A 24375-nucleotide genomic window follows, 5' to 3' on the forward strand; every position below is an offset into this window, starting at 1 on the left:
GAGAGAATCAGATGAGCTTTCATTCATCTTTTCCTTCTGTTCTGACTGGTGGCTCAGATCTCACACATTCTCGCTGACAGGCCTGTCATGCCCAGGATTTGTCAGCTGACAAATTGATGAAGGATGATGCTGGGGTGCAGCTGAGGTCCTTGGGGTCTAGACCCCACAGCACCAACTATTCCTTGAGCTCCTCATCATCTTCCTCTTACACTGACAGGGAGAATCTCCTGTGCTTGCTTCCCAGACAAGTAATACACATGGGCAACTGGGCTACCCCACCAGGAGGTTTCTGTTCTAGGCTGAACCACTGTGTGAGGAGCATGAAAATCTTGCTGGCAGTAATAAACCCCCACATCGACAGCCTCCACCCTGCTGATCCTCAGGGTGAAATCTGTCCCTGACCCGCTGCCACTGAACCTGTCTGGGATCCCAGTGAAACGGTTAGTGGCCAAGTAGATCAGAAGCTGTGGAGACTGGCCTGGCTTCTGCAGGTACCAATGCAAATAATTGTTTCCATTACTGTGCAGGAGGCTCTGACTGGCCCGGCAGGAGATGGAGGCCGGCTCTCCGGGCATGACAGACAGGGACAGTGGGGTCTGTGTCAATACAATTTCCCCACTGGATCCTAAAGGAAGAAGAGAAATTGCAAGGTTAAGTGCAAACATTATGATAATTCCCATAATTTTCCTTTGCTCTTTATTTCAAACTAAAAGGCCTTTTAAGAGACCTTGATTCAGAACTCAAACCTTTTCCATTTCAAAAAAGAACCAGTGATTGGCAAGACATAACAGAAGTCTCTAGAAATCACATAAGCCCTCCCAGTCTTTAGTGCCATGAAGTCACCAGAGAACATAAAGGTCCTTTTCCCTCAGGACTCTTCCTTTCCCACAGATCTAAAAGTCACAAGCCCCATCCCAGTAGGAAGATATCCATCCATCATGTTTCCACATGGAAACAAAATTTATGTGGGAAACTGGTGCCCTCGGGGTTCATCCTGCCCTTTCATTTCCCTTCCCCTTTGGGCACCCTGGAAACCAGAGCATGATGAGCCCCAGGAGCTGAGCAGGGAACCTCATTTTCACAAGTTAAAGGGATGAGTTCTGGTAGGTCAAGACAAGTTGAGAGTTGATCTTTTATCTCAGACTGGCAAGGGAGGGTCCTCCCTAGCGGACAACATGCAAATCCCCTGTGGGTGCAGCCAAATGGAAAGAGCCAGCCAGATAGGCATATGGCCTCTCATGTGAGCAGAGTGACATTACAGGCTGTCTTTGCTTGAAGCAAAACTAAATGAGATGCAATCTATGCTGCCTGAGGAGTAGGAGGGACATTTTTAAATGTTCCATTTCCCTGCTAGATTTCTACATATTCAGCTGTTTCTAGGCACATTTAACACTTGTATTTTAAAAGGTAGACCCCGAGTAATCACAGCAGTCTTGAGAAAGAAAAACAAACCTGGAGGTATCACAATCTTAGACTGAAAACTGTACTATGAAGCTAGAGTAACCCAAATAGTATGGTATTGGCATTGAAATAGACATAAAAGTCAATAGAACAGAACAGAGAGTCCAGAAATAAACCTATGTTTATATAATCAATTAATCTATGACAAAGGAGACAAGAGTACACAATGAGGGCCTCTCTTCAATAAACACTGTTGGGAAAACTGGACAGGTACATGTGAAAGAATGAAATTACACCAAGGGCAAAAATAAACTCAAAAGGAATTAAAGACCTGAGTTGAAGACCAGAAGTTCTAAAATTCCTTGCAGAAAACAGGCAGTAATCTCATTGACATTAGCCTTAGAAGCATTTTTCTAGGTATGTCTCCTTAGGCAAGTGGGGAAAAAGCAAAAATGAACTCTTGGGACTATACCAACTGAAAAACTTTTGCACAACAGAGGTAACCATCAACAAAACAAAAAGGCAACCTCCTGAGCAGGAGAAGATATTTGAAATAATACACCCAATAAGGGGCTAAAATCCAAAATACATAAAATATGTTTAAAACCAATCACCAAAAAACAAATAATCTGATTAAAAATGGACAGAAAATCTGAATAGACATTTTTCCAAAGAAGTTCAGGGATGGCCAACGGACACATGAAAAGATGCTCAACGTCATAAATCATTAAGAAAATGCAATTTAAAACCACAATGAGATAACCCTTATACCTGCCAGGATAGCAAGTATAAAAAAGAAGAGATAAAACAAGGGTGGTGTGAATGTGGAAAAAAAGGAGACCCGTGCACTGTTGGTGGGAATGTACACCAGAGCAACCACTGTGGAAAACAGTATGGTATTTAAACTGCATGGAATTTCCTCAAAAAATTAAAAATAGCAATACCACATAATCCAGTAATTCCACTGGTAGACATTTATGCCAAAGAAAATGAAAACACAAGTTTGAAAAGATAATATGCAACCCTATGTTTACTGCAGCAGTATAGCCAAATATGGAAGCAAACTAAGTGTCCATCAATAAATGAATGGATAAGGAGAGGTCCAATATATTTACAATGGAGTTATTAATCAGCCGTAAGAAACAATGAAATCGTGCCTTTTGGGACCATATGGATGGACCTAGAAGAGACTCTGCAAAGTGAAATAAGTCAAACAAAGAAAGCCAAATACCATATGATTTTACTAATAATTCAAATCTAGAAAACAAAACAAACAGACAAACAACAAAATGTAGAACCCTGACGAATAAATACAGAGAACAAACGAATGTCTGCCAGAGAGGAAGGAGATGGAGAGATGGGAAAGATGGGTGAAGGGATGGGAGGTACAGGCTTCCAGTTGTGGAAAGAGTAAGTCACAGGGAAGAAAGTACAGCCTAGGCAACAGGGTCAATGGTATCGCAACAGCATCCTATGGTGACAGATGGGAGTGACATTGTGGTAAGTAGAGTGTAACATACACATTCTTCAGTCACTCTGTTGTGTACCTGAAGCTGATGGAGCACTGCATGTCAACTAGATAGACTTCAAGGCATGGGTAAGTAAAAGAAAGGAAAAGGGAATTCCAACTGGGTAAAGGCGGGAAGAGAGATTGACACCATAGAGCAGTGCCATAAGAACTCATACCGTTTTCTTATTTTAAATACTTTTGATTACATATTTCAATGTATTTTGAAATCATTTAAGACTTACAAGAAATTTCAAAAGAATCCAAATCATTTCCATATAATCTTTCCAGGTTTCCTTAATTTCAAAAGTATCAAGATCATTTCCATGCAATCTCTCCAGCTTTCCTTAATGTGTACAGCTCACATAACCTTACCATAATTAACCTTAGCCAGGAAATTAACATGGATACTATGCTATTAACTAATTAATGATCCATATTTGGATTCACTAAGTTTTCCATTAAAGCCCTGTGTCCTAGGATAAAAGATTTGTGTCCCAAGATGAAATCCAAGGAACTATATTTCATTTCATTGACATATCTCGTTAGTTCTTTAATCTGTTCTGAGCACCCATTTTTGTATCTTTCATGGTTTTGAAAAGTTTGCAGTGTAATGCACAGTTATTTGGAAGAATGTCCCTTTAATCAGATTTGTTTGATGTTTCTATTGATTGGAAGAAGATATTCAGCTTTCACAAGAATGTGGTAGAAGGAATATATCCTCATTGAATGATACCGGGAGTTATCTATGCCAACATTTCTGATTACCTGGAGCAATAAATGACTATGACTATTGAAACCCTGTTGCACAGAAGTCTTGGGCAAATACAATCAAAGGAGTTACTTTGAACACTCTCCTTACTTGGCCATATGCTGACTTATTGGGAATAGTCAGTCTACTTCTCTCTGAGACTGAGTCTACATCTCTCTGAGTCTCTGAGACTGAGTTTGTGGTGGATTTTCAGATTTTAGTTATTTTGATAGCTTGCAACCAAAGAGAGAATATTGAAAAAAATGAATTACTTTCACTCTTAGATAACGAATGTTTCTCTGAACTTGGAGGTGGGAAAAGAGGAATAGCATTGATGAAAACATGGGACTGATGGAAAATGTGATTTAATAAAACACTCACAAACGCATGACTGTTATTCTGTCAATTATTTGGATAAATGAATAGAATTTGGTACAAGGTAACAAGCTGGAGAAATAAAACATAATAAATTCAGTAACATAATTCAGTGAGCTACTCTGTACTAGGGAGACGGAGACACCAATCACATGTTAGCATTGATGTCCAACTAGAATTCACAGAGTTAAGACACTTTTCTGACAATCTCCCTCTGAAGACTATGTAACCATACCTCTATTGCAGTTATTTCAATAAAGAGATGATTTTCCAACCTTTTATTTCTGATCTAATCAATGAGATTGTGTCTTTTGATGATTGTGCAAGGTAAAAATGAGGGGACGGTGCAGACGTTGTGTACAGCAGGGAGGATGGCAGAGCAGGGTCAATCAGAATTACTGGATATAGTGAATCTGACTTGGGCTTTTGGAAAAAATACTCCTGGTTGGGGCCCCAGCACTGCCTATAACACAGTGAACGTGCACTGAGGCTGGGAGCGTGGCAGTGAGATCAGGGCAGAGCAGACCTGTGCTCTTGGTGCTGAGAACAGGGGTCATTCTTTCAGAGATCAGCATTACCCAGAGTTGAGGGGAAGAGCGTCAGCATGGAACAATCTGTGAGCAGCCTCAGCCACGCTGACCCAGACACTTTTTATCTAAGGAGGATATATACATGGTTGGGATGGTCCAACTGGGAGGTCAGCTGGGCAGGCCAACTTTTAGATTGAATAACGAGGTTTCCCACATGTCATGGGGGATCAATACTGGAAGAGAAAAAAGTCACAAAGTGATTTTTTATTTGATCTTGAAAGATGTCCCTTCTGCCCAGTTTTCCATGATGACTGCAGCTACTGGTATCAATCTAACCAAAGCCCCTCTTTCATCAGTCACCCTGTTGGTCACTGAGGGGCTGTGTGCATAGTTCTGAAGTGTGGGGAAACCAGACTACACTGGTTCCCTCTCTGACACCAGTGGTGACTGTGGATGTGGCCAACTTGAGTCTGGTCTGGTCAACAGGTCCCCAAAGCCATGGTCATGGGCCCATGAGAGCCTGCAGGCTTCCCACTGTCTCAGACCTGGGTGAGGAGCACCTTGCATGGTGTCCTGATGGCCCATCAGGAACTACTCCACGCTCCTTTCCTTTGCCAGAGGGACCTCTCACCACAAGTCTTTCTCACTTGTGTTCTCTGGGGGGGCCATTTCCCCAGAGTTACACTCTGCCCTGGACAGTATTTGATGGAGGGAAATTGTTTTCTGCTGAATCAAATATGTCATTTTGGAACCTTCACTAAGTGCTATTTTACCTGTCTCTATGGACTCTGATGGAAACATCGGCGGCAGGAGGAGATGTGACATTACCCCTGGGTGGAAAGGGGAATCTCTGAGATGTAATCCTAAGTACCAACAGGAAATCTAACACCTAGGATCAGTCTGGGCTCTTGGTCATTAACGCCAGACACAGCCAGAGTCATCCAGGGCTCCCTATGGTACCTGTGCGCCCTCTTGTGGCCATGGGGAGGGAGTCATCCGGAGGGTTTTTCCCTTGTTCTTGGACAATACCATTTGTAGGATAAAGTGAAATTTCTTTCTTGTACATTTTCAAACATGTCTTGTTTCTGAGGCCTGTAACAAATGATAATTGTTTTCCAGGTTCTGTGTCAGAGTGTGGCCTCATGTACACATGAGGTAGTGAAGCATAGTTTTAAGTTCCGACTTGTGATTTCCCCATCATGTTTGGGATCCAAAGACCTCTGAGGCCACCCAAGATTTGGCTGCTCCACAGCTTAGGAAAGGAGTGACTGCAGAGTCACGAGAATCGGGGTTTAGAGCGATTCAGTCTCTCTGTGCATACACTGCATTTCATTTCGCTTTCTCGGGTTCTGTCTGGGGCTGGCTCCAGAAACTCCCGCTGGCAGTCCCACTCCCCTGGGAAGGACTGCGAGCACAGAGTGATGGCTGCACAGGAAAACTGGACTTCAAGTTCTCAGTCTGAGTGGATCTCACCTTCATGCCTTTCAGTGATCTTAGTGGAACAGGATGGTGACCGCCAAGTGTAGTGGAGGGAGGGGACACCCTCTTCTGGGTCTTACACTGATCATATCTGGCAATTTTAAGCAGGTTTAAGGCAATATATGTTGAAATCATGTGTTGTCCCAGATCTGTATTGAATAGAGTCTGAAGGCCGAGAGTAGAGCCTTTCTTTGCTGCCCTGCTCCCAAATTCCATAAAGGTGATGGGCCTCCCGTGTTTAGGGCTTTGTGGGTGTCCTCTGCATGTGTCCCTTCACCTCTCAGCTGGTCCCCATCCCCAGTGCTGTCCCAGAATACGAGCTAGTCCAGTAGGCCTCCCAGTGTTTGGTCTGAAATTGAATGAGTGCTCTGCTCAACCTGTAATGGAGGACCTTACAGTTTATGAACCTATAATTCAGATAATTCTATGAAACCACTTTTTAATAATTTTTTATTATGTTATGTTAGTCGCCATACAGTACTTCATTAGTTTTTGATGTAGTGTTCCATGATTCATTGTGTACAACCCAAGTGCTCATGGCAATATGTGCCCTCCCTAATTCCCATCACTGGCTAACCCATCCCCCCAACCCTTCCCTCTAAAAACCTCAGATTGTTTCCCAGAGTCCATAGTCTCTCTTACTTCATCTCCTCCTCCAATTTTCCCACTTATTTTCCCTTCCCTCACATCTGCCCGGAAGGACAGAGATACGCTGTGTTCCAGATAAGTTAAGCCTTCCTGACCAGTGAGGCTCAGCTGCCATCACCATCCAGGAGTTCACAGAGTTTTGGTTTACTGATGGGAGTACTGGAGGGGACAAGGAGCCTACATTGGGAAGAAGATCATGTAATAATAGACTCATGACTATAGTAACCATTAATCCTACCATATATGATATCACACAAGGGAGTCTGCAAAGGTATGAAATCCTGTAGCTTCTGGAGACTCTCCTGCAAACATGCTATGCATTTGGATACACTGACCATGAGCACAAGAATAAACAGGTTTGGGGGCATTTGCAGGCTTGGTCAGAAAAGCATGTGACTCTTAATCCTGGGGTTGTAAATTCAATGCATGTGAAGACAACTTTTAAAAATCTGTCCAAAAAAAGAATGAATGAGTTTTTTTTTCATTTATTTATTTTCAGCATAACAGTATCATTATTTTTTCACCACACCCAGTGCTCCATGCAATCCGTGCCCTCTATAATACCCACCACCTGGTACCCCGACCTCCCACCCCACCGCCACTTCAAACCCCTCAGATTGTTTTTCAGAGTCCATAGTCTCTCGTGATTCACCTCCCCTTCCAATTTACCCCAACCCCCTTCCCTCTAACTCCCCATGTCCTCCATGCTTTTTGTTATGCTCCACAAATAAGTGAAACCATATGATAATTGACTCTCTCTGCTTGACTTATTTCACTCAGCATAATCTCTTCCAGTCCCGTCCATGTTGCTACAAAAGTAGGGAATTCGTCCTTTCTGATGGAGGCATAATACTCCATAGTGTATATGGACCCCATCTTCCTTATCCATTCATCCGTTGAAGGGCATCTTGGTTCTTTCCACAGTTTGGCGACTGTGGCCATTGCTGCTATAAACATTGGGGTACAGATGGCCCTTCTTTTCACGACATCTGTATCTTTGGGGTAAATACCCAGGAGTGCAATGGCAGGGTCATAGGGAAGTTCTATTTTTAATTTCTTAAGGAATCTCCACACTGTTCTCCAAAGAGGCTGCACCAACTTGCATTCCCACCAACAGTGTAAGAGGGTTCCCCTTTCTCCACATCCTCTCCAACACATGTTGTTTCCTGTCTTGCTAATTTTGGCCATTCTTAATGGTATAAGGTGATATCTCAATGTAGTTGAGTTTTTAAACCAAGGGCAAAAATTAAGAGCAGGGTCTCCAATCACTGCAGACAGTGACAAACTGGGGAAAACCTGATGGACCTGATGCAGCAGAACCACTTCCCTTACCAAGGGAGCCTGCCCACCTCAGGATCATTACCTTAGAGACTGAGAAATCTTGTCCTAGTCAGTCAACTCTTATTTTGAGATTTCTGTGTCACAGCCAATTTGATTGTCTTCTCCTTCTCCTTGGTGTCCCTTCTCAGTTTTATGACATCACTTATTTTTTACTATGCTGTTTGAGTACAGCACCTTTGAGATACGAGCATCATGTAGGATTCCTTTATCTACCTCAACACGCTGAGGGAGTTGGACTTTCTCTCCTGTCTGACATAGAAGCAGAAATTCCAGATCACAAGGTTCCATCAATCATGTGGGAGTAAGTTGACTATGGCCATGCTGTGCCTCGGGTCTTCCTGCCCTCACTGTGTTTGCTCCCAGGGCTTCCTTCCATAACCTCTCTCCATCTCATCATGCATTTATCAATATTCTAAATAACTTTATTAAGAGTTAAACTCTAAGATCTGTGGACTCCAGGCTGCTGGATTTGTAGATGCATTTTTCCACACACCATCAACTTTGTCTCCATTATTACTATTTGCTGTTTACTTTCAAAGCCCAATTTTGAAATTGCAAGAACCCCTTTTTCACTCAGACAAATGTAATTGAAGGAAATCAAAGATGATTGGCATTGGAATCACTTGAAATACTTATTTTGATTTTACCAGAATTAGATATTTCTACCGATTTTTCTCACCCAGATGCCCCCCAGCTTGTGCAGATCGCTCTCTGGACATGTTAAAAGACAGAGAGTGCAAGTAGTACACAAGTAGGAAAGGAGATGGTGAGAAAATACCAATGTTACCAATATTAGCAAATGATCTCGTGGTAAATAGGGCCCACACAGTCAGTTCCAATAGGTGTTCACTTCTCTGTCCTAGATCTATGTCACCTATCTGGCTACTAGAGTGGCTGCATTTACTTGAGACACACGGGCACAGCACAGAGGATTAGGGGAGCCCTCAGGAGCTCCTCTCTTCACCATAACTGGCTCCTCATGGGACAGGACCCCTTAATTTCCCGGCAGCTTCTGCCATGACAGGCTGGGCAGCTGTCAGGGCCTCAACATGTGGAGCCTGACACCCAGGGACAAGCGGCTCCCCCGGGGCCTCCAGCTCCTTCCTCTCACACAGACTCAGAGAACGTCCTGTCAGTTCCCCAAAAAAGCTGCTCACTGGGGCAGCCGGGACCCCAGGCAGGAGGTTTGTGTTCGGACCTGTACCACTGTGCGAGGATACTATAAACTTTGCCCGCAGTAATAGACCCCCACATCGTCAGCCTCCACCATGCTGATGGTCAGGGTGAAATCTGTCCCTGACCTGATGCCACTGAACCTGTCTGGGACCCAGGAGTAATGGTTGGAAACCAAGTAGATGAGGCTCTGTGGAGACTGGCCTGGCTTCTGCAGGTACCAATACAAAAAGGTATTTCCATCACTGTGCAGGAGGCTCCCACTGGCCCTGCAGGAGATGGAGCCCGGCTCTCCGGGGGTGATGGGCAGTGAGAGTGGGGTCTGTGTCATCACGATTTCCCCGCTGGATCCTAAAGTGAAGAGAGAGTAGTGCCAAGTTACATACAACCATTTTTAATGATTTCCATTGTTTCTGTCTCTCTTATTTGAGCCAAAACCCAACTTTGTTTTATTCCCATTACTTGTGACTCTGAGCGTGCACCAAAAATGCACAATCACCATAATCAACCAGAGATTTGTCGAGTGGAGAGAGGCCTCTCATCATTGCTAACAGCATCCACCCCTTCCCTGTCACAATCCCAACCAGAGCACAAGTCCTTGTTCCTTCTGGAATCTTCCTCAGTCTCCCAGGTCTACACATCCCCTGCCCCACCCTGGAAGATTAGTCACACACCTGCTACCAGCACAGAGAATACACTCGAAGAGCAGTGTGCCCTCACAACTCCCCCTCCACCTCCACTAATTCTCTTCCTCACCCCACTCTGTCCTTACCAGGGAACCAAAGCATTAGCAGCTCAAGGAGCTGAGCAGGGAACCTCATTCTGAGAGGCTGAACTGAGCCGTCCTTGTAAATCCAAGCAAGATTCAAGTTGGTCTTTTATGTCACACTTGCAAGGGAAGGTCCTCCCTAGCGGACACTATGCAAATCTCCTGCTGGGTGCAACCCTGGGGACGGGGCAGGGAGGAAGTGGAAGGGGCCTAGCTTTCAGCAAAGTGACATAAAAGGTCTTCTGTGTTGGGAAGAAAATCACAAAACTCATGTCCGTGCTACATGCAGCAGTGGGAAGAGGAATCCCACTATGAGAGCGTGTATCTGCTGTGAGGACACAGCGCACATGCTTCTGCCCCTCTCTGAAGGAATCTGAGACCCTGACATGTAGACTTCTGTGGCCAGGGTCAGTCTTCCTCAGATGAATGGCCAGCTTGCTCACATTCTTCCACCTCATCTACACAAGGAAATGGCTCCCACTCCACAAGTTCTGGTCATCAGAATTTTCTCCTAATAACAGCATAAAGTTGAGCCATTTCAAGAATTTTCTGGTATCTACCGTTATAAGTTAACCATTTAGGAATGTTAGAATTACAAGGTGTAAAAAAATTACAAGGTGAGTCTTTTCCTCAGGCTCATGGAATTAAATTTTATACAGCAACCAAGACAAAAGAAGTTGACAAGGAAAAAATAATGTGTCTGTGGTAGAGAGAGCCTAGAGCCAAGCATAGACCATAGTAAAGGTGAATGATTTCCATGTTTCTGGCTGTGAATATGCATCCTAGAAACTACTACAGGTATTATAATCTGGGGTACACACACACATATAGGTACAGAGCAGGTCAATCAAAGGGTTTTGAAGGGAATAATTCTTTTGGATGATAGGACTAATTAAGAAAGGAATGATTTTATGTATGATTTTTTTCTAACAGGTGCTTGGAAAACTCTTTCCATACTGCCTCTTTTTCATCAAACAGAAAAAGGTTCTATCAAGATATTCTGGGTTCTCATTAGTACTGTGTGAGAACCTAAAGCTCCTACCTGGCCTATCTGTGGGGAAGCCATAGCTATGATCCTACAATCCACAAGCAGATTCATGTGTGAGAAGAGAAATGGCTGCATCCATTATTTTAATATCTTAAGGCACCCTGGGTCCATCACTGATATAGTCCTGGGTTTTCACTAAATATGGGCACTGTGGAATAAGGTCCTGGGTCAGAGCTGCCCTGGAGTGACTATCTATCTCACCAGCCTTCACTAAAGAGGGAACTCACCCAATTTTTCCTCATGTGCCAGCCTGATGAAGGTCATGTTGAATGGAACACCTCCTGACAAACAGTGCCTGTGTCAAATTATTTCTGTCCGACAAAAAAATTTGGGAGCAATTGAAAAAGCATATTTGGCCTTCTTATTATATTGGGGGTAATTTAAATTCAGGGTCAGGCTGAACTGACCAAGGAAACAAATTAACAAATACTAGTCTAGGTAAGTTTCCACAAGAATATGTGGTCAGAATATTGTGAAAGGATTTCCATTTAAAATGGAACCAGCAAATACGAAATGGAAAATCTCATGTGGACCCTTGCAAGAATGGAAATTGAGAATTGGAGACTGATTTCCATTAAATGCCTGATTTACAGAAGATGGAGATTTCTGTCCTGACCAATGTACATCTGCCACGAATAACTTCCCATCCTCAAGCCAGTGAATTCACTGCTTGGACTCTGGCTGGACCTTCCCTTCCTTGCATTCCTTACCCATAAGTACAGCTTGCCCCAAACCCTTAACGGACACACCTGTGGCTCACTACAGCATGTACTTCAACTCAATTTCCAGTCCTTCAAACTTGCCTCAGTTTACCTCATTATTTAAGTTAACACTGTCTTCTGGGAAATCCACAAAAAGAAGTTTTAAACACATGCTGAAAAAGATAATGAAGCAACAATTATGTTGACCTTTAAAATGTGAACTCTATGGTATCAATCTCATTTGCTGAAATAAATCCTGGTTGAAGAGTTAGATGTAAAATTCTACATGTCCCATATTCTGCCAGTTAAAAAGATAATTACAGGGTTTTTTTATTCCCATTATAAACATTTTTGGTTTCTTTGACCTGGTCATTTCTTATGATGTTCAACAACACAATTCTGGGAGGTACTCCTGCCTTGGGAAGGTACCAATATTAATAAGTGTCTTTATTACAATTATCAGTAACAGGTTGCTGTCCTAAAATATTTCATATCTCTTAATTAATCATGCCATGAAAGAACTCAGAAAGATAAGCACCTGAAGAGGAAAAAAAAAGAGTAACAAACAAAAAACAGTTTCTATAAAAAATGTTAAGGGAAGTTTTATAAGACTCTATTAAAATGTATTAAATTTAAAAATTGTATTTATACACTTTTATTGGTTGAATTGTGTCCCCTCAAAAACTATGTTGAAGGTTTAGCCCCTAGTACTCCAGAATGTGGCATTATTGGGGCGGTGGGGGTGGGGAAGGCCTTTCAGGTATAATTAATTTAGATGCATCATACTGTAATATGCTGGGTCTTCCATGAATATGATTGGTAGCAGAGGGGAAGAAGAAATTTTCCCCCAAGGTTCTTCTAGTTGAACTAAGAAATTTACATGAGGGGGACACATATGGCATGGAGCATTGGGTGTTGTATGTAAACAATGAATTTTGGAACACTCATTAAAAACTAATGATGTACTGTATAGTGACTAACATACCATAATAAAAAATTTAAAATAAAAAGAAATTTACATGACACAGATTTACAGAAGGAAAAAAAAAAAACCACAGGACAAAGCAGGAGAAAACATTTTGTCATATGTGTGCAGGAGCCCAGTAGTAACACTCAGACCCTAGGAAATGACCAAGGCAGAGAGCTTTCATACCTTTTAGACAAAAGAAACATATCTATGAAGAACTGACATCCCAAAGAAAAGTTAACTTTGAGAGTTCCTGTGAGTAAGGAATTCAAAACAAGATTTGGACTGTAATAGTGACTTAGTGAAAAGTAACAAGGGTTGTTTCTACAGCCCTCTGGATTCTACATTCCCTATATATGACAATAAGGATATCATTTTAGCTCCTGGTCCAGGGAAGAACCCTTTCATATGGGAAATTTATCTCCTGCTTTCAGGGAAACACAGTGTGTCCTCTTTGCACAGGCTGTCCCTCAAGGAATGATTATTTAAAATAATAATATACCAAAGTGGCCCATTTTTAGTAGCCTGCACTTGGCCCCTAGGTTGCCTTATCAGAAGAGCAGGAGAAAGAACACAGACACACACAACTACGGAGAGAGCAGACTACCTGAAGACAGAGGCAGACATCAGACTTATGCTGCCCCAAGTCAAGGAATGCCTGTGGCCACTAGGACTGTAAAGAAACAAGTTAGGATCCTCTCCCACAGGGCTCAGAGAAGGCAGGGTCTGGCCAACACCTTGATTTCAGACTTCAAGCTACCAGACCTGTGAGAGAATACACTTCTGTTGTTTGAGGCTACCAGGTTTGCAGTACTTTGTTAAGGAAGCCCTAGGAAATGATGTGCCCACTATCTGACATGAAAATGTAGATTAGGGGAAATTGAGTAATAGTGAGAATCCTGTTGGGTTGGATTTTATGACAGGTCCAGTTTTCAGAAACTCCTTTTTACAAAAGTCTTAAAGATGCATGAGTTAGGAAGTATTGCCTATTTTGGTGAAATTAGCACAAAACCTTTCAAGTGCTCCAAATTCTTTTTTTTTTTTAACTTTCGGTTTTAATGAGATAGAAATGACATCCAGCACTCTACAAGTTGAAGGTGTACAACACAGTGACTTAACTTACCGCTATTGTGAAATTGTTGTAGTTTTGGAACGTTGGTGAGGTCCCCAGTTGATGGCCAAGAAAGAATTCTTGAGACATCTTTGGTGCAAAAAGATGATTTTATTAAAGCCTGGGGACAGGACCTGTGAGTAGAAAGACCTGCTGCCCTCAGGTTGTGAGGAGCAACTGATTACATACTTTAGTATTGGGGGAAGTAAAGATAAGAGAAGTTTCAAAATGATATTTATATGCTAAAGAAGACACCTAGGAAACAGGAGGCCTGGTTTTTGCCTCTAGCAAAGCATTAACATAAAGACAGTTGGGAACTTCCCGGAAGAACATTGTACTCTGCCTCCCTCAAGTATTTGTCAGTGGGCTGCAGGTTATATTAATGTTATCTACATTTCCTTCTGCCTTTCTTTCCCACATCATATATAATGGAATATTATTTAGCCATAAAAAAGAAAGGAAAACCTACCATTTGTGACAACTTAAATGGACCTCCAGGACATTATGCTAAGAGAAATAAATGAGAGAGAGGAAGACAAATAGTGTATTATTTCACTTAAAAGTGGATTCTAAAACAAAGAAAGAAACAAAAACAAAATTAACTACAAAAAAATCAGTTTTGCCTACTAGCATTTTTTAATGAGAAAATTCAAAATATATAAAATTAGGATAGATGCCTTTAAATATTTCATCTATAGGTTATATAGGTATAAGTGTTCAATTATGTAACTAAATACATGATATTTTTTAAGACAACATTTATTTATTAAATATATATTGTGAATTTCTGATTCTCAAATTAGATTAATTTTTCAGATCTAAACAATTTTCTATATCCTTCATGGCACAGGGCACTTGTATGTCCAATAGAAGATACTAAAAACAAGTTACTTTGGAAAAATCATTAATATTTTAGGAAAATTCTATTAAAATTATCTTTCAATTTAAAAAAAAAAAATCAGTTTTGTGGTTACTGGAGATAGGGACCAGAAGGTAGGGGAATTAGACCAAGGTGGTCAAGACATCCAGGCTTCCAGGCATAAAGGTCTCCAATTTTTATTGGTTGTTCATATAATAATTTGTTATCCTAAAATATGTAGAAAATATAAAATATTTTAAAATTCTTTCTTTGTCAGAAAAAGGCTATGGAATGTTCTGATACTATTCATAAACAGGAAGTACAATACTCCTAATTCTAAAAAGAACATCTGTCTTTCATAGACTTATGAAGTGCACTATGGCCTGGGCAACAAGACCAACCAGCATCCAACACCAGTCACTCCACTGCACCTAGAAATAATAAGACTCTGTACAGGTTGAAAGAACAAGGAACATGAGGTCTAGCTCAGCACCAGTCTCTGGGAGTCTCCAATCTCAACCATTGTCCACTGAATGAGGAAGGACTTGAACAGGTGGGTCTCACTGTACTTTGTCTCTGTTGTCAGATGCTGTTAATTTGAGCTGCATAAAGCTTAAGCCAGCATATGACTGTGTGACCTGGGAAGACTGTCTTGTTGGGTCTGAGTCTAGTATCTTCTGGTATCTTTTGGTGGCATGGATACTACACACTGTGTTCTCTCAGCTTTGTCAACCCACATAGCCAGGCCCACACTGCTTTGGATGAGATTAAAGACATGGATGCCAGGTCAATTCCTTGAACCAAAAGGAGCTCCTTCTCTCTGATTAAAAGGGAGTTTGTTCTTGAGTGAGATCAATTGCCCAGTAGGGAAGCTCCCCCAGCTGCAGGTGGGCTGGAGTGGATCAGAGCCCCAAGTCACCTGTGACTGAAGCTGGTTGTTTTGAACAAATAACTGCAAATAGTCACCCGCAAACGGTGAACTACATGGACAAGCTTTCTTTCTGGTTGCTGGGAGCTCAGGAAAGACTCCATGAACACATTTACCCTCTGAGTGTGCTGGAAAAACTGGGAGAAACGTGGGCTTACCTGTCTGACTGCTCTGGACCCTCAAGGCCACATTCCCCTTCTTCTTCACATGAATCAGCATCCAAATGTTATTTTTTTTTAAAAGATTTTATTTATTTATTTGACAGAGAGAGAAATCACAAGGAGGCAGAGAGGCAGGCAGAGAGAGAAGGGGAAGCAGGCTCGTGGCTGAGCAGAGAGCCTGATGCGGGGCTCGATCCCAGGACCCTGGGATCATGACCTGAGCTGAAGGCAGAGGCTTTAACCCACTGAGCCACCCAGACGCCCCAGCAACTAAATGTTTGACTCACTTTTGTTTCCTTTCTTGCTATAACTATAAATATCTTATATAGTTCATACCTGATCCGTAAAGCTATGTGTGGGGATCATGAGCTGGATGAAGGCTCCTTGTCTATAAACATGAAACTCTCTGTTGATATGAAGTCACCCACAGACTAACTAGGCAAAATGACACACAACAATTCCATTGCTTAGGAAGGGAAACCTACAAACTCAAACCTACAAACTGGGATGAGGAGACCCAAGTCGCATCTTCTGTGTTGTATCTCAATTTTCTGGCCAACTTCTATTTTAAGGAAACTTGGAGGTTAACCATATCTAGGAGAACATGAAGCTGCTTTGGTGCTTAAGACATGAAAAGAGAAGTGAAGACAGGAAGAGAATGGAATTCATGACTCTTCCAACTCTTCGGCTTTCTCTAGCCAAGGGCACAGTGTGACTAAGACAACCAGGGAATCACTTACTATGGGTTTCCATCTTTATGCCTCTGACTCCTACAAACATGCACAAACACAGAGCTTAGAACTCAGATAGAAAAAAAAAAAAAAAAAGAACTCAGATAGGGAACTGGCCTGAGATAAGGTTGACATGGATGTCTGAATAATCAAGGGCATGCAAGGAAAAAATTACAAGATCATCCATTTTAAGATCTGGAAAAAAAAGGGCTATGGATATATAAGATGCAGTAGACTTGTCAGAGGAACTCAGAATTTTATCAAAATTCAGCAGAGCATCCACCACAGGTAAGACACCAAACAAACAAGCTTGTACCTCTGAGAAGATGAGCTGTCCTCAACCTTTGTCTCAAGTTCCATGGGACTGGCTCACTATGTTCATGAGAAACAAATTCACAGTGACATGGATGAAGGCCATGCATATCCAATGGCATGAGTCCACCATCTCCACTGGGGTAGAGATAATTATTGTCACCTCTGGGCATCTTAGCTGCCACCAGCAGGGACTAACTCCCCCAACAACCTAGTACTAATTTTGTACATCTTATCAGTTCCCCTGGAGAGGATGTGATACATCAGTCCCAGGATTAGGTGTGTTCTAGATATAGTTAAGCCTTCCTGAACCAGTGAGGCTCAGCTGCTGTCACCATCCAACAGTTCACAGAGTCTCTGGTTTACCAATGGGAGTATTGGTTGGGACAAGGAAACTACTTTGCCATAAAACTTGTGTAACAATAGACTCATGACTACAGCATCCATTAATCCTATCATACATGGCACCACACAAAGTGGTCTTGTTGGGTATAAAATCCTATAGACTTGAGAGACTCTCCTTCAGACATACTACATATTTTGATATCATGACTATGAACAGAAGAAAGAATAGGTTGTGGGACACCTTGCTGGCTTTTTCACTAGAGCATGTGACTCTTTTTTTTTTTAAGATTTTATTTATTTATTTATTTGACAGGTAGAGATCACAAGTAGGCAGAGAGGCAGGCAGAGAGAGAGAGAGAGGGAAGCAGGCTCCCCACCGAGCAGAGAGCCCGACGCGGGGCTCGATCCCAGGACCCCGAGATCATGACCTGAGCCAAAGGCAGTGGCTTAACCCACTGAGCCACCCAGGAGCCCCTAGAGCATGTGACTCTTGACCTTTGGGTTATAATTTAAGTCCCACAATAGGTGTGGACATTTCTAAAAACAAAAAAACAAAAATCTGCAAAGAAGGAAAGAAAGAGAGAGAGAGAGAGAGAGAGGGAGGGAGGGAGGATGGAAGGGAGGGAGGGACAAAGGGGATTTGAAACCAACTGCTGAAATTAGGAGCAAGGACTCTAATCACTGCAGACAGTGACAAACTAGGGAAAATTCAAAGGACCTAATGCAGCAGAACCACTTCCCTTACCAAGGGAGCCTGTTCACCTCAGGACTGTTACCTTAGAGACAGAGAAATCTCGTTATATATGTTCAACTTTTTAAGTATTTTGAGAATTCTGTGTCATAGCCAATTAGATTGTCTTCTGATTCTCCTTGGTGTCTACTCTAAATTTTATGACATCACTTGTTTTTTACTATTTTGTTTTGTTTTGGGGTAAAAGCATCATGGAGGACTCCTCTACCTATCTCAACATGATGAGGGAGTTTGGCTTTCTCTCCTGTCTGACATCAAAGCAGAATTTCCAGATCACAGAGCACTTTCAATCATGTGGGAGCAAGATGACTATGGCCCTGCTGAGCGTCAGGTCTTCCTGCTCTCATTGCATTTCCTTCCACCACTTTCATAATCTCTTTCCACTCAACATGCATTTATTCTAAAATAATTGATAAGTGTCATAAGTCCCATAATTGGTGGGCTTCAGTCTGCTGGATTTCTGGATACATTTTTCCACACACTATCAAAACGTCTGACATAATAGACTTACCTGTACTTGCCATTCTATTCATCTCCTTGGAACAGGCACTCATCCACAATACATTTTATTTTGCTGTCTACAAAGTTGGGCATTTGGTGAATTCATTCCCTCTTATTTGTATCATACGTGTGATGATGTAATGCATGAGCAATTTCTAGGTCAAGGGTTACTCTGAAGCATTCTTTTCAATGGAATCTAGTCAATACATAAATGTTCTAACATTTCTGAAAGATATCCTATTCAGAGTCATTTTCAGTTAACGACCACATCCTGTGAAAATAATGCTTCGACTTACTGTTCAAAACCTTTCTAACAGCAGTAGAGCACCAAATTCATCACATCTAAAGCAGTGTTTGGGTTCCATATGCTTAACATCCTTCCCATTTTCAGAGAGAAAGGAAAACCTCATATATTTAGGATTTTCCTGTCACCTAGAAAGGTAACTTTTTTTTTTTAAAGATTTTATTTATTTATTTATTTGACAGAGAGAAATCACAAGTAGATGGAGAGGCAGGCAGAGAGAGAGAGGGAAGCAGGCTCCCTGCTGAGCAGAGAGCCCAATGCGGGACTCGATCCCAGGACCCTGAGATCATGACCTGAGCCGAAGGCAGCGGCTTAACCACTGAGCCACCCAGGCGCCCTAGAAAGGTAACTTTTGTCTTGATCTTTATTTTTGGCTGTTTACATTCAAGCCACTTTTGAAGTTCCAAGAACTCCCCTTCACTCAGGAAGATATAATTGAGGGAAATCAAAGAGGAAATCAAAGACACTTGGCATTGGATCTTATAATTATTAAAAACTGGTAAATGTTTCTTTTATTGATCAGAATTAAAATCTCTACCGATTTTTCTCACCCAGACAAGAGGGCAGCTTATGTAAATCACTCTCTTGAACATGTTACAGGAGAGGATAGTGTAAGTAGTAGAGAAGCAGAAAAAGGTAAAGTGAGGAAATACCAATATTACCGATTTAGCAAATATGATCCTGTGGAAGATACAGCCCACATTGTTCATTCTAATAGGCATTCAATTTCTGCCACAGATAATGTCTCTTGTCTAGTTACTAGAGTGACTACTTTTATTTGAGACACACAGGCTCAGCAAGGAGGATTAAGGGGAGCCCTCAGGAGCTCTTCCATTCACCTTAACCCATTCCTCATAGGACAGGACTCCTTAAATTCCCTGCTGCTTCTTTTTTGAAATTAATTTTTATTTTTTATTTTTTATTAATTATTTTTATTAACAGATAATGTATTATTTGCCCCAGGGTACAGGTTTGTGAATCGTCAGGCTTACACACTTCACAGCACTCACCATATCACATACCCTCCCCAATGTCCATAACCCAACCACCCTCTCCACACACTCCCTCCCACCAGTAACCCTCAGTTTGTTTTGTAAGACTGAGAGTCTCTTATGGTTTGTCTCCCTCCCAATCCCATCTTTTTTCTTTTTTTTTTCTTCCCTACCCTCCCAAATCCCCCATCTGCCTCTCAAATTCCTCATATCAGGAAGATCATATATGATAATTGTCTTTCTCTGATTGACTTATTTCACTCAGCATAATACCCTCTAGTTCCATTCACATTGTTGCAAGTGGCAAGATTTCATTTCTTTTGAGGCTGCATAGCATTCCATATATACATACCACATATTCTTTAAGCATTCATTTGTTGATGGACATCTAGGTTCTTTTCATAGTTTGAATATTGTGGACATTGATGTTATAAACATTCAGGTGCACATGACCCTTCAGATCACTACATTTGTATCGTTAGGTTAAATACCCAGTAGTGTGATTGCTGGGTCATAGGGTAGCTCTATTTTCATCTTTTTGAGGAACCTCTGTGCTGTTTTCCAGAGTGGCTGCAAGAGCTTGCATTCCCACCAACAGTGTAAGAGGGTTCCTCTTTCTCCGCATCCTCTCCAACATCTGTTGTTTCCTGACTTGTTAATTTTAGCCATTCTAACTGGTGTGAGGTGGTATCTCACTGTGGTTTTGATTTGTATTTCCATGATGCCAAGTGATGTGGAGCACTTTTTCATGTGTCTGTTGGCCATCTGGATGTCTTCTTTGCAGAAATGTCTGGTCATGTCCTCTGCCCATTTCTTGATTGGATTATTTGTCCTTTGGGTGTTGAGTTTGTTAAGTTCTTTATAGATTTTGGTTATTAGCCCTTTATCTGATATGTCATTTGTGAATATCTTCTCCCATTCTGTCAGTTGTCTTTGGTTTTGTTGATTGTTTCCTTTGCTGTGCAAAAGCTTTTGATCTTGACGAAATCCCAATGGTTCATTTTTGCCCTTGCTTGCCTTGCCTTTGGCAATGTTTCTAGGAAGAAGTTGCTGTGGCTGAGGTGGAGGAGGTCACTGCCTGTGTTCTCAAGAATTTTGACGGATTCCTGTCCCACATTGAGGTCTTTCCTCCATTTTGAGTCTTCTTCTGCCCCTCTATCTGTTTCTTCTTCTTCTGGAATCCCAATTATTCTAATATTGTTTCATCTTATGGTATCACCCATCTCTTCAATTCTCCCCTCATTGTCCAGTAGTTGTATGTCTCTCTTTAGCTCAGCTTCTTTATCCTCCATCGTCTGGTCTTCTATATCCCTAATTCTCTCTTCTTTCTCATTTACCCTAGCAGTAAGAGCCTCCATTTTTATTGCACCTCTTTAATAGCTTTTTTAATTTCAACTTGGTTTGATTTTAGTTCTTTTATTTCTCCAGAAAGGGATTTTATTTCTCCAGAAAGGCTTTCTCTAATATCTTCCATGCCTTTTTTGAGCCCAGCTAGCACCTTGAGAATTGTTGTTCTGAACTCTAGTTCTGACACATTACCAATGTCCGTATTGATTAGATCCCTAGCCATCAGTACTGCCTCGTGTTCTTTTTTTGTGATTTTTCCACCTTGTCATTTTATCCAGATAAGAATATATGAACGAGAGAATAAAATACTAAAAGTGTGGCAAGGACCCCAGAAAAATGTATGCTAACCAATCAGAAGAGATCCAAAACTGGGGGGGGGGGGGCAGAAAGGGGGAAAAAAGAAATTTAAATTTAAAAAAAATATATATATACACATATGTATATATATGTGTGTGTATGTGTGTGTGTGTGTATATATATATATATATATTAGACTGGTGAATAGAACAGAGCCACCCCACTTGATTTTGGGTGTATTTTGGTCTCTATGTCCCAAAATTTTAAAGAAAGAAAAACATATATATATATGTTTTTCTTTCTTTATATATATATATATATATATATATACACAAAATTAAGGGTAAACATGATGAAGGGATGGAATATGACTGTAAAGATGAAAAAAATTTAAAAATCTAAAAAAGGAATTGATAAGTTGGTTGGAAAAAGAAAAAAAACAGAGGTTGGTTGGAAAAAGAAAAAAAATGTGCTCAGGCTGGAGAATAGAACAAAGCCATGTGCTAGATTAGGGCATATTTTCATCTATTAGAAGAAATCCTATCCTAAAATTTTTAAGAAAAAAAAAACCTACATGTATACAAAAAATAAGGTTAAATACAGTGATGGGATGAAATATGACTATAACAATGAAGGTTTAAAAAGATTTTCTTAGAAAGGTATTGCTAAGATAAACTAGTTAAAATCTTAGAAGAGGAAAGAGGAAAAGTTTAAAAAAAATAGAATAAGAGAAAAATAAAATTAAAAAAAATTTAACTTTGCAAGACTAAAGGATCATGCGGAAAAAGCTATGAATTCTATGCATTGCTTTCCCCAAGCTCTGGAGTTCTGCTGTTATCCTTGATCGCTGAGCTTGGTCTTAGCTAGATGTTCTTGCTGATCTTCTTTGGGAGGAGCCTGCTGCTGTGATTCTCAAATGTCTTTGCCCAAGGCGGAATTGCACTGTCCTTGCCAGGGACCAAGCTAAGTAATCTGCTTGGATTCACTCTCAGGACCTTTTGTTCCCTGAACACTTTCTATACTAGTTTGGAGGATGGGAATGAAAATGGCAGCTTCCCAATCTCCAGCCCAGAGGAGCTGAGAGCTCGGGGTCCCACTCCTCAGTGCGCCCTTGGAGATAAGTAGTTAATCCTTCCCATCTCCCTGGTCTCTGGACATGCTCTGAGCTCACCCAGCCTGTCACCAAGAGTTTCTATCTCTGAGGCACGGCCCTGTTTGGAGTCTTCAAACCCAGACGATTCCTGCCATGCGCTCCCATGCCACTCCTCCCGGGGGAAGAAGGTGAATCTCTCTGGATTTTCTACTTGTGGGGTCCCTGCTCGAAGAGCAGTGGCCCAACTGTGCCTTGGATCACAGTTTAAGGTAACCCCAATCTAAAACCGCTTGCTGGGAGCTGGTCCTATCCCCGGCGGTCTATCTTCCAGTTGCTTCAGATTCACTTCTCAGCACATCCTACCTTCCAGAAAGTGGTCAATTTTCTGTTCCTAGAATTGCTGCTCTTCTTCTATTCTATGTCCTGTTGAGTTTGTAGGTGTTTGGAATGGTTTGATAACCATCTAGCTGAAATCCTGGGATCTGATGTTATTTCAGTCTGCTACTCCTCTGCTATCTTGCCTCTCACTCTTCCCTGCAGCTTCTGCCACACCAGGCTGGGCAGCTGCCAGGTGCAAGCTGCGTACCAAGCACCTCCAGCTCTTTCCTGTCACACAGACTCAGAGAATGTCCTATCAGTTCCCCAGAGAAACTGCCCACTGGGTCAGCCGGGAACCCAGGCAGGAGGTTTGTGTTCGGGCCTGAACCACTGTGGGAGGAGACTGTAGATTTTGTCCACAGTAATAAACTCCCACATCATCAGCCTCCACCCTGCTGATTCTCAGGGTGAAATCTGTCCCTGACCCGCTGCCACTGAACCTGTCTGGGACCCAGGAATACCGGTTCGAAACCTTATAGATCAGGCCCTGTGGGGACTGGCCAGGCTTCTGCCGGAACCAATACAAATAGGTGTTTCCATTACTATGCAGGAGGCTCTGACTGGCCCTGCAGGAGATGGAAACTGACTCTCCAGGGGTGATGGGCAGGGACGGTGGGGTCTGTGTCATCACGATTTCCCCACTGGATCCTAGGTAAGGAGAGAAAAGTGCCATGATCAATACAAATATATTTAGATATTTTCATTGTTTCCATTTTGTTACTTTTTTTAACTAAAATACTGTCTTTTGAAAATTACTGTCATTATTTCAGACTTCAAAAAGACTCAAATATGCATATTGAGGAATGAAGCAGACATTCCTGAAGTAACCAGAGCCCTCTGAATATTGCCCACACCATCTCCATCTTCTCTGTCACAGTCCCCACTAAAGCACAGGTCCTTGTTCCTTCTGGAATCTTCCTCATTCTCCCAGATCTACACATCTCCTGCCCCACCCTGGAGAATAAGTCACACACCTCTTACAAGCACACAGAATACACTTGGAAGGCAGCTGTGCCCCAGCTTACCCTGCACTCAAACTAGTTTTCTTTCTTCACCCCTCTGTTCTTACCAGGGATCCAAAGCATTAGCAGCCCAAGGAGCTGAGCAGGGAACCTCATTCTGAGAAGCTGAACTGAGGGGTCCTGGCAAGTCAAAGCAAGATTCAAGCTGGCCTTTTATGTCAGACTTGCAAGGGAAGGTCCTCCCTTGGGGACACTATGCAAATCCCCTGCTGGGTGCAGCAGTGCAGAAAGGGCAGGGAGGAGGTGGGAGGGCCTAGCTTTGAGCAAAGTGACATAAAAGGTCTTCTGTGTTTGGGAGAAACTGAATGAAGTCAAGTCCATGCTACCTGCAGCAGTGGGAAGAGCAATCCCCCTGTGAACGTGTGATCTCAGCCAGGACTCGGTGTGTGTTGTTCCTCCGTTCTGAGCAAGTGTCAGAGAGCTGATCAAGCGTGTGTGTCCCGGGTCCATCTCTGGATGGGGAATGCCATGTTGCTCACATTCTTCCCCCTATTTGAATTGGTTCCAGCAGAAGCCAGGCCAGTCTCCACAGGGCCTGATCTATAAGGTTTCT

The 24375-nt window shown here is 42.0% G+C and overlaps 2 gene segments (V, D, J or C); both read right to left on the reverse strand.

The window, feature by feature from the left end:
- Positions 1–194: 194 nt before the first annotated feature.
- On the reverse strand, positions 195–23918 carry LOC122915460. The segment is given in 2 exon segments: positions 195–625; positions 23870–23918. Coding segments are annotated over 2 exon segments (480 nt in total).
- On the reverse strand, positions 9252–10026 carry LOC122915511. The segment is given in 2 exon segments: positions 9252–9556; positions 9978–10026. Coding segments are annotated over 2 exon segments (354 nt in total).
- Positions 23919–24375: the final 457 nt, after the last annotated feature.

The sequence above is a fragment of the Neovison vison genome, chromosome 8 (genome assembly GCF_020171115.1).
Source record: "Neovison vison isolate M4711 chromosome 8, ASM_NN_V1, whole genome shotgun sequence".
Lineage (NCBI taxonomy): Eukaryota > Metazoa > Chordata > Mammalia > Carnivora > Mustelidae > Neogale > Neogale vison.